Source organism: Phaenicophaeus curvirostris, chromosome 2 (assembly GCF_032191515.1).
Source record: "Phaenicophaeus curvirostris isolate KB17595 chromosome 2, BPBGC_Pcur_1.0, whole genome shotgun sequence".
Classification (NCBI taxonomy): domain Eukaryota; kingdom Metazoa; phylum Chordata; class Aves; order Cuculiformes; family Cuculidae; genus Phaenicophaeus; species Phaenicophaeus curvirostris.
This window is the reverse complement of record NC_091393.1, coordinates 64,307,168-64,321,795: the sequence shown is the minus strand read 5'-3', so window position 1 is coordinate 64,321,795 and position 14,628 is coordinate 64,307,168. Positions and strand designations below refer to the sequence as shown.

At 42.1% G+C, this 14,628-nt stretch overlaps 1 protein-coding gene across 3 annotated transcripts in view; it reads left to right on the top strand.

Moving 5' to 3' along the window:
* CAPN9 (calpain 9) overlaps positions 1-11,906 on the top strand; it is a 28,053-nt gene extending 16,147 nt beyond the window's left edge. For 2 of the 3 annotated variants that reach the window (XM_069852296.1, XM_069852297.1), the window contains exons 12-22: positions 359-516; positions 1,152-1,360; positions 2,002-2,038; positions 3,528-3,602; positions 4,106-4,163; positions 4,714-4,778; positions 7,140-7,208; positions 8,590-8,668; positions 9,345-9,461; positions 10,454-10,512; positions 11,326-11,903. In XM_069852296.1, coding sequence (XP_069708397.1) covers positions 359-516; positions 1,152-1,360; positions 2,002-2,038; positions 3,528-3,602; positions 4,106-4,163; positions 4,714-4,778; positions 7,140-7,208; positions 8,590-8,668; positions 9,345-9,461; positions 10,454-10,512; positions 11,326-11,352 — 953 coding nt within the window. In that variant the 3' untranslated portion in view covers positions 11,353-11,903. Of the gene's footprint in view, positions 1-358; positions 517-1,151; positions 1,361-2,001; positions 2,039-3,527; positions 3,603-4,105; positions 4,164-4,713; positions 4,779-7,139; positions 7,209-8,589; positions 8,669-9,344; positions 9,462-10,453; positions 10,513-11,325 lie in introns of all 3 variants that reach the window. The other variant, XM_069852298.1, reaches the window with a different exon arrangement.
* Positions 11,907-14,628: the final 2,722 nt, after the last annotated feature.

The following is a 14,628-nucleotide window of genomic DNA, read 5'->3' as shown; positions in this document are numbered from 1 at the left end:
AATCCATCTCAGCCAGCATGTTTCTGTGGCTCTGAAGCAGCGTCACGGGTCTGAGCTATATTACTCCAGACTGGCACCAGGACTATGGGATCATTGTAGCTATGTGCTTTTAACAAAATCTTGTCTGACAACTTTATTTAAACTATGATAATAGAATATCAGCCCTAAAAGCTTTTCTACACCTAGTTTCATGAAGGACTTCAGGATTTGGCTTACTTTCTGCAGAGCTTAGTGGAAAGAAGCATGACAGCTAATGGAAAACCTAAATTTGAGCGAAACCTCAACTTAATTACTTTATTGTAATAGTTGTATTATTATTCTTATGCAAGAAACTCTGTGGTATTCTTTATATTGGCAGAGACTTTCTGGACAAATCCACAAATCAAGCTGCATTTGACAGAGAAAGATGATGGACAAGATGACTGCACATTCATAGCAGCACTGATGCAAAAGGATCGCCGTAAACTCAAAAAGCTTGGTGCTGAAATGCTAACTATCGGCTACTCTATTTATGAGGTACTCTATTGCTTTTACAGTGCAGTAGCTGCATTATCAGTACTAGCATCTTTCTCTGGGTTTCTACCCCTGCCAGTCATCATGTATTTTTAGTGTCCTTGTTCTTAAAATAGTCTTCTCAGTTGCATCAAGCCTGATGGAGAATTTTGATATGGTTGGGATGCAATCCTCTCAGGAGAGGTCCCTACTGGGCCACGGATTCCCTGGGATCATCAACCCCATGTTTCTGTTATCCCTTCCCTGGTTCCCTGTTGCTTTTGTGAGCTTCTTAGGATGCATCATACACAGGGGTGCCTGTCCCTGAGTTAGGTTAGGATTGGCAAATCTGTTGACGCTGCTCTTCGACAGCCTTCCTGGTATGGTGGTTCTTAATGGCATGGAATGTTTAAGCAGGAAGATAACATCCCAGAGTCCTCTCAGACTGCCTTCTGGGTGGAAAATGACCACTGGTAATGCGTCCTTGCCATAACGGAGCTTAGTTGCTGCGAGCACATGGGTGAAAGGATGAGATTTGGGCTCACAACTGGGAGAGAGGCTCGTGCCAGGCAGAGTTTGGCTCTGTGATTGGGAAAGGGGCAAGGATGACCCTTAGTACACCTCAGCCAGTGCAGCTCTGCCTTTGCTTCCCCTCCTAGAGCCCCGGCAGAGTCGAACACTTGGGCAAAGACTTCTTCAGGTACCACCCATCCAAGGCAAGGAGTAAAACCTATATAAATCTAAGAGAAGTATCTAACCGATTCAAGCTGCCACCGGGAGATTATGTTCTTATTCCAACCACATTTGAGCCGCACCAAGAGGCAGATTTCTGCCTGAGGATTTTCTCTGAGAAGAAGGCCATCACTGAGTAAGTTATTGGTGAGCCCCTGGCCCTCCAGTGCTTGGTTGTGCATGGAACCAGTGGCTGCTGGAGAAAGCCTGGCTGCCAGGCACCCAGTCCTACAGCAGATCCCTGGCAGGGAAAGCTCCTGATGTGTTTGTTGTTTGTTTGTTTGTTTTTGGCATTTGCTCCTTTTATCTAAACCTGACTCTTTTTTGGAGAGGAGTTTAAGAGGTGGGGAAATCGGGCTTGCCATCGTCAATCAACTGGAACCTCGACGAGGAAGAGTTGCTAGCTGCCTGATACTGTTTGGGAATCTGTTAATGCAGCAGTGTTTGTTTCCTCTCAAAGTGTGTCCAAATGACAATTTTATATTAAAAAACAGAGTACTGAGGAAAAAGTGTGTGCATGATAAATAAAGAATGAGAATAATTCTTTAGCAGACAGCATGCACAGCTGTGCCCTCCCTCAGTCCTGGTTAAAGTCTGCTTTAAGGGCTTATATCAAAATTTAAACAGTGCAAAATCCTGATTATCCGATAAATTTTATCTAAACTTAACTTGTTCAGCAGTTTTATCATTCCCTTTTGGAAAATGTAATAAGCAAGCTTCCACCCCAAGCAGATGTTGAACATCTTCAGATACCAAATAAGGTTTTGTTTTCTCCAGGGATCTAGATGAAAACGTTGCCATTGATCTCCCTGAGGTAAGTCTACAGAGTTAAAATAGCAAGAGAATAGCTCAGCAGAAGCTGGCACACACTGCTTTTACTGTCTTTGGCTAAAACACGTTCATTTCACGGGAATGTTGCACGAGTGCCAGCTTTGTGTATGTGACTGAAACAGTCGCTTCTGCTGAATATGGTCAAAGAGCTATAAACAGTCAAAATGATAATTGTTATGCTTCTGCATTAGCTTCAAGGCAGTCAGTGTCAGCCAGTGCCAGAGGCAGGTATCAGCCATCATGTGTGCACTGAAGGCACACTTTGCACCAGGGAGGCACGTGGTCATTCACATCCTTTAAAATTTTACTTAGTATGAAAAAATCAGAGTCAGAGAATGTCCACAGACCTGCATCCACTTTGCATACAAGTATCTTTATTTTACTTATCAGTATCCGTAGGGCTTGAATGGGAATGTTTGATACATTTGGTGTCTACTGAAATGGTTGAATTCTTTTTGTTTCCGTACGTCTTGGTCTGCCTGCTAAGCGCTAATTACAGCTGAGTTGGAGTCAGCTCCTGTTTAAGTTTATCCCTGCAAATAAGGTGTTAATTGTGCCTTCCCATGGAAACTACCTAAGCCGAGATCTCATGTGACTCTCTTTAGTAAAACCCTCCATTAGAGACCAACTAATAAGTGCGTCTCCATTTCTGGGATCTCAGGGCCATGTTCAGTAGCAAAGTAAATCTTTTCACCTGTCCTACTATCATCAAGGGACTGCATCCAAACTTGAGCAGAAGAAAGTGAGGAACATACATATGGTCAAAAAAAAGTGTAAGCAGCCAAGTAGTGTAACCAGGGCCACTCTGGTGACGGTACACTAAATAGCACCCATGCTGTATCTTCTGTGGGTAGAGAAAACCAAGGCCAGTTCTTCGCTTTCTGTGCTGTTGCCTTCTTTTCGCCCGTCTTTTTGACCCAAGAACTCCTCTCCGCACGTGGTCACCCCAACTACAGCAGTGGCTCACACTATTGCACTGCTCACTATTCATCAGTGTAGACCCTGCCCTCTTGCAACTGCACTGAGGCACTCAGCTGGCAGCCAGTGATAACTGCTTCCAGGCTCAGGATGTCACTGGGTAAGATACCTAAATGCAGCTACCTCTGGCTGGTGGTCTCAAGAAGAGCAAGAGATCCTTGAACGATACCTCTGGAAAGAGCTCAGCAGAGCTGTGGTTATTCAAGGAATGGGGAAGCAGAGTGGTGCAGGGGTGGGATGAGAGGACAGGTGTTTTCCAGAACGGGTGCTCTTGGTTTTGAGATAGCCAAGACAATGGCACAGCACACAATCCAGGCAAAAGACTCTCCTCAGGCAGCTAGATAGTTGGGAGATCTCAGGTCTAGCAATGTTCAGGAGCACGCATATCCTAATTTTAAGATGTATTGTGGTCCCCTGATGCACAGAGGGGCTATGTGCAGGAGAAATGTCACATTTTACAACTCTTATAATGACTTGTACGGTTGATGTTGCAGCCTCCAAGCCCAAGCCCACAAGAAACTGATGAAGAAAAGCAATTCCGGGCACTGTTTGAGCAGATTTCAGGAAAGGTGAGTGCAAAACCCATGTGGGTCATAGCAGGGTAGAGAAAGAGGGGGGACACTTCTGTTTCCACTCAGGGCCAGGTGAAGCAAAAATGGTGTATTTTGGGAGAAGCTTGCTTAGTTGTAATGTGTTGTTCGGGCACCAGGTGTCACCATGCCTTGTGTCTAGATAGAGAAGGGTGCAGCCCCTTGTGAGTAAGCCAGAGAACCAAAGCTAGAGCTCAAGCTCTTAGAGGGAGCCTACCTGCTTCAGTGTCCAGCTGCAGTTTATTTTTCTTTGAATCAATGGTTCCTTCTTGAGGCCTCCTCGAAGAGCCTTATGCACAGCAGGACTCCTGTATTTTGTCAGCCCCTTAGTTTTTAGCCTTTTCTTGGGTTTGTATGGTTCTGTTTTCCTGAGTAGCAGTTAAGTACAGATGGGTGATGTTTGTGGTTTCTAAGGTTTTTTCATATGTCTGATTACAGAAAAATTCAAGTAACAGATGCTGCACTTTTTAATTTTTCTTTAGGACATGGAGGTATCTGCAGAAGAACTTGAATATGTTCTGAATTCTGTATTAAAAAATAGTAAGTAAGTGCTGATAATCTCTAAGTTAATGGCTCTAAAGAACTTCATAAAGGCTGCCATTAAATTCACTTTCAGATAGAAAAATAAAGGCTGTGTTATGACTCCTGCCTAGTGTCCTCCAGCCAGCCTGGTCAGAGCCAAGAAAACATACGGTCCATGATCTAACCACAAGTGAGGCCAACTCTCCACTGCACTGTGGTTCTGCTGTAAAGAGGCAGGCACTGGGCTGGGACTTGTAAGACCTTTATGTAGTCCATGACCCTGCTACAGGCCCTTTGTATAAAGGGAAACCTGTCGTTCTCTGAACCTCACCTCCTGATTCATGAAACAAGGACAGTATTTCCTATCAAATCTCCAGTAAATCCCGCCTGTTTCTGGACTGTGACTTCTCTGTCATGAGGCTTGTCTTCATCTTCCAGTGCACGGGTCCTCCCACAACGAAGGCTAAGAGATTCTCTCCTTATGAAATCCTATTTTCTATTTTCTATTTTTGGTGTATAAAAGGCAGCTTTGTCCAATGACTTCTTTCTTATTATTGTCCTTTTTCAGCAAAGAACATCAAATTCAAGAATTTAAGTCTCATTTCATGCCGAAATATAATTTCTCTTATGGATGTATCCTTTTCAAATAAGTGCTTCTCAGGCTAAATGAATTGTCTAAATACAATGGTCCATAGCATTACCTGTCAGGATATCAGACATGGCTGTGGTAATGTCGTGGCAGAACGCTACCCAAATCAAAACATTACATGAAAGTTGTATTCTGATTTTTGTTTTAGAAATTTAGGGTTAGAAGCTTCAAGACAGACCATTTTTTACTGCAGACTTAGAGGGAGATGCTTTAATTCTGAGCACTTGTAAAAGTAAATCTCAAATTACTTCTGTATAGAACATTGCATTTTTCAAGCTGTGGTTTGTCTGAAAAAGGCCTAGAAGAGATAACTCAAGAAAAGTCTGTTGTCTACAAGGTTAAATTCACCAGACATAGTTGTGCATGTGAGTTATGGGTCAGAAACTGAGGATCAGCAGAGTGTTGAAGATCACTTATGTTAGAGCTGTGGGTTTTTGACAACCAAACAGAAAGCTGGATGGTCTGGTCTTTCAGCTAGATCCTGGGACGCCAGGAAGCAGACTTCAGGGCAAGAGCTGGCTGTCCAAATTTAGGCATTGTGGTGTTCTTGTCTACATCTAAGCTTTCTAGACTTCCTTTGGAGACAGCGAAAAGGATGGTGTCATTACCCTTGTGCCTAACTATGAGGGATGCTCACTGACTGACACTAGGTGAGATGAATCACAGCTCTGGTACTTCCCCGCCAGATTCATCCTTTGCAATGTTCTGGTGCCTGTTGAGTTTGTTTATCATAGTTTCTCCTCAGGTAGAAGGGGTTTTTTTTGCAATATGCTTTCCTGATAGACAGCTTTCTTACATGTGAGATGAAACAGATACAGTTCTGACAAGGCAAGTATCATACATTTGGTTTATGTCTTGCATGTTCAGCTGAGTTCTTACATTTTGCTTTTGTTGCTCCAGCCAATGACAGAGGTAACATCACCCTTAAACATTTCAAACAGACAACCAAAACAGACAAAATTATATCCTGTTGAAGCTATGTCCCTAATGTTAAAATTCAGTGCAGATCATTTACCGTGCATATGAAATGACAAACGGGACCAGTCTTAAATTAAAAGCTTCAGTAGGGAGCTGGGCCATGTTCACATCTCATCCTTACATGGTATTGGCACAGAGCCAGGGTATGCACTTAATACAGAAGCATGGCAACAGTCCTAGGTTTACTATTTAGGATATAACTAAATAGTTTCCGTGATTTGTGATACATCCAAGCAAATCTCTGCATAGTTTTGAATAAATGGGGAGATAATCTCTTCATCTGCTTTGGAAGCACAAGGAACACAAACACAGCCATCCCACTCTGGGCATGGTATTTGGAGCACAATGGAGTTGCAAAATGACACAAATGCAAACTCAAGTCAACACTGGCAGAGTCCCCTCCATGTCATATGCCACCAAATTCCATGGCTGCAGTCGCCATGTGGTGGCATGGAGCAAGGGGGACAAAGTTCTACATGACCCCAGGAAGAAGAACCTGGATAGGTAAAAAGACAGACTTCTGGCAGCAACAGCAATGTCCTTGGGGTCTGTGGGTACCCTCAATAATGTCACCAGTGTAGGTACTTAAACAACAACAGGCATTAGCTAGACCCTCCTTGGTACGTTTTGACCATTGTGAATGCTCACTGAGCTAGTGTCTATCTGAGCAAGGGCCTTGTCCTGGCAAGTAAGATGGAAAGGGAAGGGGGAATGGGAACATTCCTTATTTAGCATTTCAGAGCAAGTGGCCCATCCTGCAAATGAACTGTCCTTGGGTGACATCAGCAACTCAGTAGAATAGACATTAAGACCCTCACACTTCAGGCACAGGGCAGGCCAGGCAGATCTAATCAATGCCTCTCAGAACTGCTGTACAGACATATTTTTCAAACCGTAAGGACCAGATTTTGCCAGCCTCACCCCACAACTCCTATTAATTTTCTGTTAAGCCATCGCAACAAACCCCAGTCTCTAGAGAAAAATACTGAATACCACATTGGTTGACTAACTTCTTCAAGTACAGTAGCAATTTGTTTTGATCAGGTAATTTAATTCTGTGAATTATTTATATCTCATTTACATTCAAAACTGTTCTTGCCTTAGAACAATATGTCTGTCTTTCTTCCGTGAACCTGCATTGCTCAGCTGTGTTTTTATACCACATAATGTTCCCCAAGTATGATAGCCACAGCCATGATTGTAACTGCTCGATCTGCACCTCGTGATAAATGCCAGTATCAGTTTCAGAGGCACCGTAGGCTTTCCAGGCAACTTAACATTTTGTGCTTAAAGGAACAGCAATGATAAATTCAGACAGAATTTGGACTTCCATGTAGCAAACTCCTTTCCTTAATTCAGATTACCAGACCAGTGGCAATGGGAAACTGGAATTTAGTGAGTTCAAAGTTTTCTGGGAAAAAATGAAGAAATGGATAGTAGGTGACATTATTAATTGTATTTGTTTCTCTATTTCATTAGCTGTTTCCTGTGCAGTTTATTATGTATGCACAGACACAAATGGGACAGGAGTGCTTATAAGCCACGAATTTTAACTTAAAACAAATGTTTCAAATGTATGGGGGCTTGATTTGGATTGTCAAAGACATTCTTAGCTTTCCATGATGGTTTTCTGGAAATAACAGAAATTTTTGTGAGCAAATCAACTATGTTTGGGATAAGGAATGCAACAGGCACTAATAAGCAAGCCAATCAAAATGAAACTTAAGAAGTTTCCATTACTGTTCTTGTACAGAAGAAGAAAGTGATGATTCATGACTAGTAGGAAACAATAATTTCCAAAGTCACTGCATTTCCATTATTGATCGCTCAGGAGTCAACTGTACTGGAGTCTGGGAAAGTGTTGATTCTAATTTTAAATACATTTCCCTGTCACTGTATACGGCAGTGAGAATAAGCAGGCTTGTAGAATCAGGCCACAGACTGAATACTCAAATAAAGACATTACAATTGTTTCCTCGTGGTCATTAATAGTTTCTTCTGAATTCATGCTTCACCCAAGCATTCAAAATATGCAGTTCTCTGCTCCTTGTCTAGCCCATCAGAAATGGCAAACGCTTTTTATGGGTACTAATGCCGCATCTCTTTTAACAAAGGACACATTGATTTTTAACAAGGGGACTTGAGAAATCCTTATATCCTGTAGGAAGATTTACACGGGTATTTGTTGGAAAATGTTAAGTTGAATGTGACGACAGCTCTAAATAACTCATATTCCAAGGGACAGTCATGTTTGTCATCTCATTAAAAGGACGGAATTTTATTCTAGCTTAATAATCTTTTAATTTTTAGGTCAAAGTGCAAGCTGTAACAGTTCTCTTGGTTGTACTACAAATGTGGCTGTTTAGATCTTTTATAACTAGAAGCAAATGAGTAAGTGCCAATCTTAACTTCATATTAAACAGTTTGTCTCTAGCCTTCAGAATTATAAAGAGAAACATAAAAAAGAATAAGAGAACATGTCAATGAAGAGTTAAAAGACAAAGAACAATAACTCCTTCCCAGAAAAAATTACTTTTCAAAAAATCATGGAAATTTTTATGAAAGGCAACTCATTATTTTTGAATGCTTGGGTTTGGCAGTACTTATTTCACAACGATTTATTCATATGAAAAAGAGAAATAGGACCCAGACTTGCTCCTCAGTTACAGAATCAGACTTGATCTAGACCAAAGTCTCATCAACTTTATTAATTGGTTATCCTATGTGGTTAGAGATAAATGCCTTGCCTTTATATGTCATATTTGTCTCCCTTTCATATGTGAATACTGAATATTCCATGTGCTCCTTTCACAACAGAATATCTTTCTTCAGTTTGACTTTGATAAATCTGGTTCCATGTCCTCCTATGAGCTTCGCAGTGCTCTTAAAGCTGCAGGTAAGGAAGACAAGCACTGCTTTTTATCTTGGAAACCTGTTGTGCAGATCTGCTGCGGGTGGAGAGTGCCGCAACCAATTATGCAGACCAGGTACCCCTGAAGAGAGGGGAGGTCTAAGCCCCAGAGAGGACCTCGGCACTTTGAGAGGACATTGAGTGGACTAATTTTGCTCCAGGTTCCCCCAGGCTTGTAAGGCAGTCGGCCAGAGCAATTTTTGTATTTGTATTGAGCTCTATTGAACTCAGGGCTGCAGATGCGCAGGGTTAGACCCTGAAACAAACCACTTCAGAGTCCATCTCCACTCAAAAGCTGGAGGACAGTGAGTAAGCTGTTCTTTATGAAGAGCAGTTAGGGCATTTGTATTTCATCACAATAGATTTTTATTAAAGCCCCCAGTTTGGTGAAATTCCTCCAAATTTCACGAGAGATAATGGCCCCTCATACATGAAAAAGTGCATGGACTAGAAACTGCAGTGACTGCAAAACTTCTTGTTCAGCGTTTGTTATTCATTTCAAGCTTACAGAACTTTATGGTCAGGTTGCTTTCTGGATGGATCTGTGCCACAGACTATGGCTCCATTAAGTGGTTTTCAAGATGAATTAGTAGAGATCTGCAGATTCCTCCCTGGCCTACGAGATTGCTCACTTTTCATTTGTGCATGTGTCTTTGGGAAGGATACCAACTCAGCAATTACCTGCTGCAACTGATTGTCCTCCGGTACTCTGACAAGCAGTTCCAGATTGAATTTGATGATTTTCTGAACTGCTTAATTCGCTTAGAGAATGCAAGCCGTGAGTATCTTCTTCCTCTGAAATTTTGTCCTCTTTATAAAAAAAAAACAAACGTACCTTTTTTGGCTGTTGTTGAACATTTCATGCAATATTTGGGGTCAAGTGTGTACATGACTAACAGAAAGGAGGTTTGTTTAGCATTTGCTTTTAGGATGTCTCTTCTCCTGTAAACTGAAAAATGTTCTGTTGTTAATGGGAAAAATCCCCATTTGAATACAGCCTGTTTCATAAACTCTGTAGCAATGTGGAAGGCATGTGAAGAAAGCTGGCAAAGTCCATGTTATATCCTTTCTTGTGGCTCACCCACAAATTTGATTTAGGATCACCGAAATTCAAGGTTCAAATATTGCTTCTGCTTCTTGCAAAGAGATAATTGGCACGCACTTGAGCAGGTATTTCCTGTACTTTTTACATAACTCGTCCACTTTTGGGAGAAGATATGGTTCCCTGTACATCAAGGCATTCTAGGTCTCAGGTCATTTGTCCACAGAGCCGCTGTCGTTCCACAGCCGCAGTAGTAGAGATAAGTAAAACAGTGCAGCTCCAAATTCAGATCAAATACAGCTATGAAAAGTAACATTAGCTTGCTTGGCTGATGTTTTTTGTTGCTGTTCTCTTTATTTCCTGTTTCTATCTGTTGCAACAGATGTATTAATCTACTGAGAAAAGTTAAATAAGATGTATAAAGAAATGCAAATAGCTTGGCTTAATTTCATAATTTCACCCAGGTCTGTCCATTTAGCACATCCAGGACACCCGCCTCCAGTCAAGTCCTGAAGTGACACTTGCAAAAAGGCCTTAAGTCAGCAAGACATTTCCTCTTGCAAAGACTTTGTTTTCTCAGATCAGTTTCCACCACCAAGCAATCCTAAGCCTTTGTCCCAGGCCCTCCCTGTCCTTGGCACAGCCGCCCATCGTTGTGGGATGAGGAGCTCATGTGTGAATATGAATGAGGTTTATTTATAGTACTGGTGTCCTGTTTTTCATTTCAGGAGTATTCCAGGCATTGAGCGTGAAAAACAAGGAGTTCATTAACTTGAATATAGGCGAGGTATGAGCACAGTTTCATAAACACTGAGAAAGTGATGTGGCTTCTCTATAGCTTTGTCCTCTTTTAAGAACCAGGGTATTTCTGCTTGACACTTCAGGTGACATCTATGACCGTGCAGGGGATATTGGCCATAGGTTTCAGCAGGGCTGGGATTTTACAGCGCATGCACTGATTACATCTCCTCTGTGCTATATCCTTCCTTCCTTGCCCTGTGGCATATTGACAGCTTCCCATTGCCCCTTCTAGATTCTCTGCTATTTCTTTTCTTGAGTGCCAGCTTTCAACGGAGAAAATGGGAAGCAGCAGACGGGGGACATCTTTAACTCTCCCTGAATCACCCAAAAGTTCAGATCAACCTTTCCAGTGCATGGCCATCATCTACTTCTCACACTCTTCAGCACAGGCTTCTTATTTGCTTGTGCTCTCTTCGTCTTCCTGCTACATATGTGGATTATCTCTCATTTTACACTAACACAAAACTTCCTTGTCAAGGCACAGTAAACAAACATGGTACAACAAACATGGGAGTCTGTGTGGACTGCTGGGATGCAAACAAAATCACTGCCATTATTGGCATCTAGTCTTCAGAAAGCCCTGCCTCCTCCTCTCCAAACACAGAAGTAAAATTTGCCTGAGGTCTTTCCTTAGGGATACAACATAAAAGCCTAGTAAGCAAAGGTCTTTTTCCCTGCATGTGGTCAATTCAGAGCAAGACACTGCTTTTGCACGTCTCTGTCTCATTTGGGGAAAGAAGGGGGAGGGAGAAGTGCCTGAAATAATTTATTGTAAAGTTGATTTTTCTTCCAATATTAGTTTATCAATCTGGCAATGAACATCTGAGGAAGTCTGACTTGGATGCCAGGAGTTTCTTGTGACATTGCTGCAGAGACTTCTCCAACAGTGGCGGTCCCCTTCACATGCAAACTTCACCAAGAGATTTTTGTGGAGGAACACGCATGAAGCCCACCTTTCCTGGTCTCTGTCTCTGTTGATGAGTTCAATAGTCAGATCACACATTTTTAATTATTTTTGGTAAAGCCTGATACTGGATTTGCTACTACAAGAGGCATTTGGATGGGGCACACATACCTCTCAAACAGACTGATACTGATGCCCCTGAGTGACCATAGGTTTTTATTAAATAAGATTGTATTCTGTTTCAGCACAGCATGGATGACAGTGATTAAAAGTCTTTATTGCTGCTTGGCTACAGATTACTGTATGATGCTTATGAAAATATAAGGCTGCATAAAACTTTGTTCAGTTTGGAATTCATTTCCAGGCATTACATATGGCTGCACAACAAGTCGTCTATTACAGCTACATGGATTGCAGTCTGGTGTACTGCAAACAAAGGAAGGTCTAGGGAATGTATGGATGAAAATTCATCCTTCCATATTTATGATAGAAGTCCCTGGTCCAGACATCCTTAGGAGGATGCTTAAGCAAAGGTTTCACATTATCACAGATTTAATTTAGGAAAAACTTAATGCATCTCACCTTCCCTTATGCCTTTTTCTGCTACCAGCAAAATTCCTCTGCTACACACTTTGTTCTGTGGCCAGAGCATGTCCCACAAGTCAATCTCTGCAGGGTTGCACACAGCTTGCCTTCATCTTCAGAGAAACATGTGGCCCCTGAGACAGTGAGCTCTTGTGTGGGACCACTTTTCTCCAGGCAGCCCGAGATAGTGTCCTACACCAACCATGATCCAGAAGAGCAATAATATAATTTTAGATTTTCTGAGTGTACCGACTGGTAAGGCCCTGATCTCTGCAGCTATTGCATCAAGGGAGGTTTCATTTGGATAGTAGGCAAAACTTATTTACTGAAAGAGTGGTAAAGCATTGGCACAGGCTGCAAGGGAAGTAATAGAGTCTCCATCCCTAGAGGTGTTTAAAAAACATGTGTATGTGGCACTTCAGGACATAGCTTTGTAGGCATGATGTTGGGCTGACAGTTGACCTTGGTGATCTTAGAGGGTTTTTCCAACTGTAATGATTCTGTGATTCTACAATTCTGCAGCTGTTGCTATTTTGCATCTGAGAGTTACATAGTATTGTTCATGTGACGCCGGTAGCCAGTGCTGACCTAAAGAATAGTAATACAGTAAAAGAAAAAAACAAACAAACAGTAAAACAGTAATAGCAACCAGGGATTTAAGAGGTCTTCAAAGGATTTGTTTCCATGATCATCTTCATAACTTATGTCTATTTTATAATGAATCAACTGTCTGGATTTGTTTTCCAAAGCCTTTCCTGGAGTGAAACAGATGGCCCTAGAATAGCCTTGCATTTCCCACTGTCCAGGATCACTGAGACGGCTGGGGTTTTGTTTTCTCTAGATTTAGACCTGATGAGCAATTTTGGAAGTAAAATCAAGCTGCAGAAGAGGTGAAGTTCAAGCAATGAAAAAATATAGAGCTTGAGATGTTTAAAATACCTACTTTCTTTTTTTGCAACAATTAATATCTTGTAACTAGGCAAAAAATGTTCTGGAGCTAACTGGAAGCTGAGCAAAAGCTAATGGCTGCAGTATTTGATTAATCGAGTTGCTCAGCCCCATGAGGTATATTGATTTTCAGATGTGCTGATTGTGTGCCCTTTTGACAGCACTGGAGGCAGCTGTCTAATTTCGTGAAAATTTGGATTAAAATCTAGACTGTCCTATAAACATTCACTACATACTTGAATCAAAAAATCACAGATCCTTAATTGGTTCCTTGCGCGGGCTTAGATGTGGATACAGATCTGTTATAATGCAGCATCATTCGCAAGCTATGCAGAAGAAAAGAGATGCCTCATAGCTTTCTGTAACTCTGCATAGAGCAGGGAATGTCATGGCGGGATCAGGATTGCTATAAGAAAGTGGTATTGAGGTTGGATCAATAGGGCACAGGTAAAAATCTCCTCTGCATTTAAAAGAAAATTCATTCATTTAAGAAAAAGAACACCCTAAAGTGTTTTCTGCCCACTCAGAGAAGTTGCCTGCTGACTGTATCACAAGGAATTTGAGAGCCAACATCTGAATTCTTTGCGAATCAAGCCTCTTTCCTGGCCAGCCACCCTGCTGCAGAGAGCCAAGTCCCCATCCTCCCCTGGGGTTTACACAACACCCACAGCCACAGCTGAGGTGCATGGAAGGGGAGTTGAGCACAAGAAAATCTGTATGTCCAACCAGGCTGGCCCATGGCCACTCGGAGTCTGTTGCAGCACAGTCCCTATCTCATCACTTTAGCTATAAGAATGTTATGCGTGCCTGTGCTGAAAGCCTTGCTAAAATCAAGGTGAAGAACAGCAACTGCTCCCCCTTGTCCTCTGAGCTAGACCATTTTATTTCTCCATTGGAGTATGGCCCAACTTAGAAGTGGAAAAATAATGTGACAAGCAAGTGCTGTGAAGATGGAGGATTATATAACCCCTAGTAATGGTTTTTGTTGGGGTTTTGGTTTTGGTTTGGTTTTTTTTTTTGTGGGGGTGGGGGGTCTGCTATGATGCTGCTTGTGACTGAGTGGGTGCCTGAGTTAGAGATGTTTGATTCCACAACCCCATCTAAACATGATAGTCCTCATCATTGCACCTGCCCAGTGTTTGAGCAGGAGGGTAAATCAGTGCCCAGAAGCAGAATTTTGGGTTTGTTGATCTTGTTTTCTTTTACTCAAGGATCTTGAATTTAAAGCTAGATCTTGCTGCCTTCTCTGACCTGAGATGTAGATGTGTTTGTACCATTACAGAAGTTATGGCAAATCACTTGCGGTTCTGTGAACGCTGTGTGAGCGATACACTCCCTAGTGTGGTACACAGAGACCTTGTTAGCAAGAACTGGCTCATGCTGGGAGCACAGCCTGTCTGCTAATAGCAACATTAATGGGGAAAATGAGAGACCTTCTTCATAATTTCACGATTGGAAAAATCTAAAAATCACTTAGCTACAAGGTTGCAATCTAAGCTTGCTCTCTCACTCCCTCACAGAACCAAAAATCTCTCCAAAACCTGCTGCTAAAGCCTCAGGCAGCCTTGGAGCTGGTTATCTCACCTCTGCCCCCCTGTGCCCTCTCAGCAGCCTCAGCTCCTCAGGATGTTGGGTAGTGCTCAGAAACACAGCACGTTTCTGAGT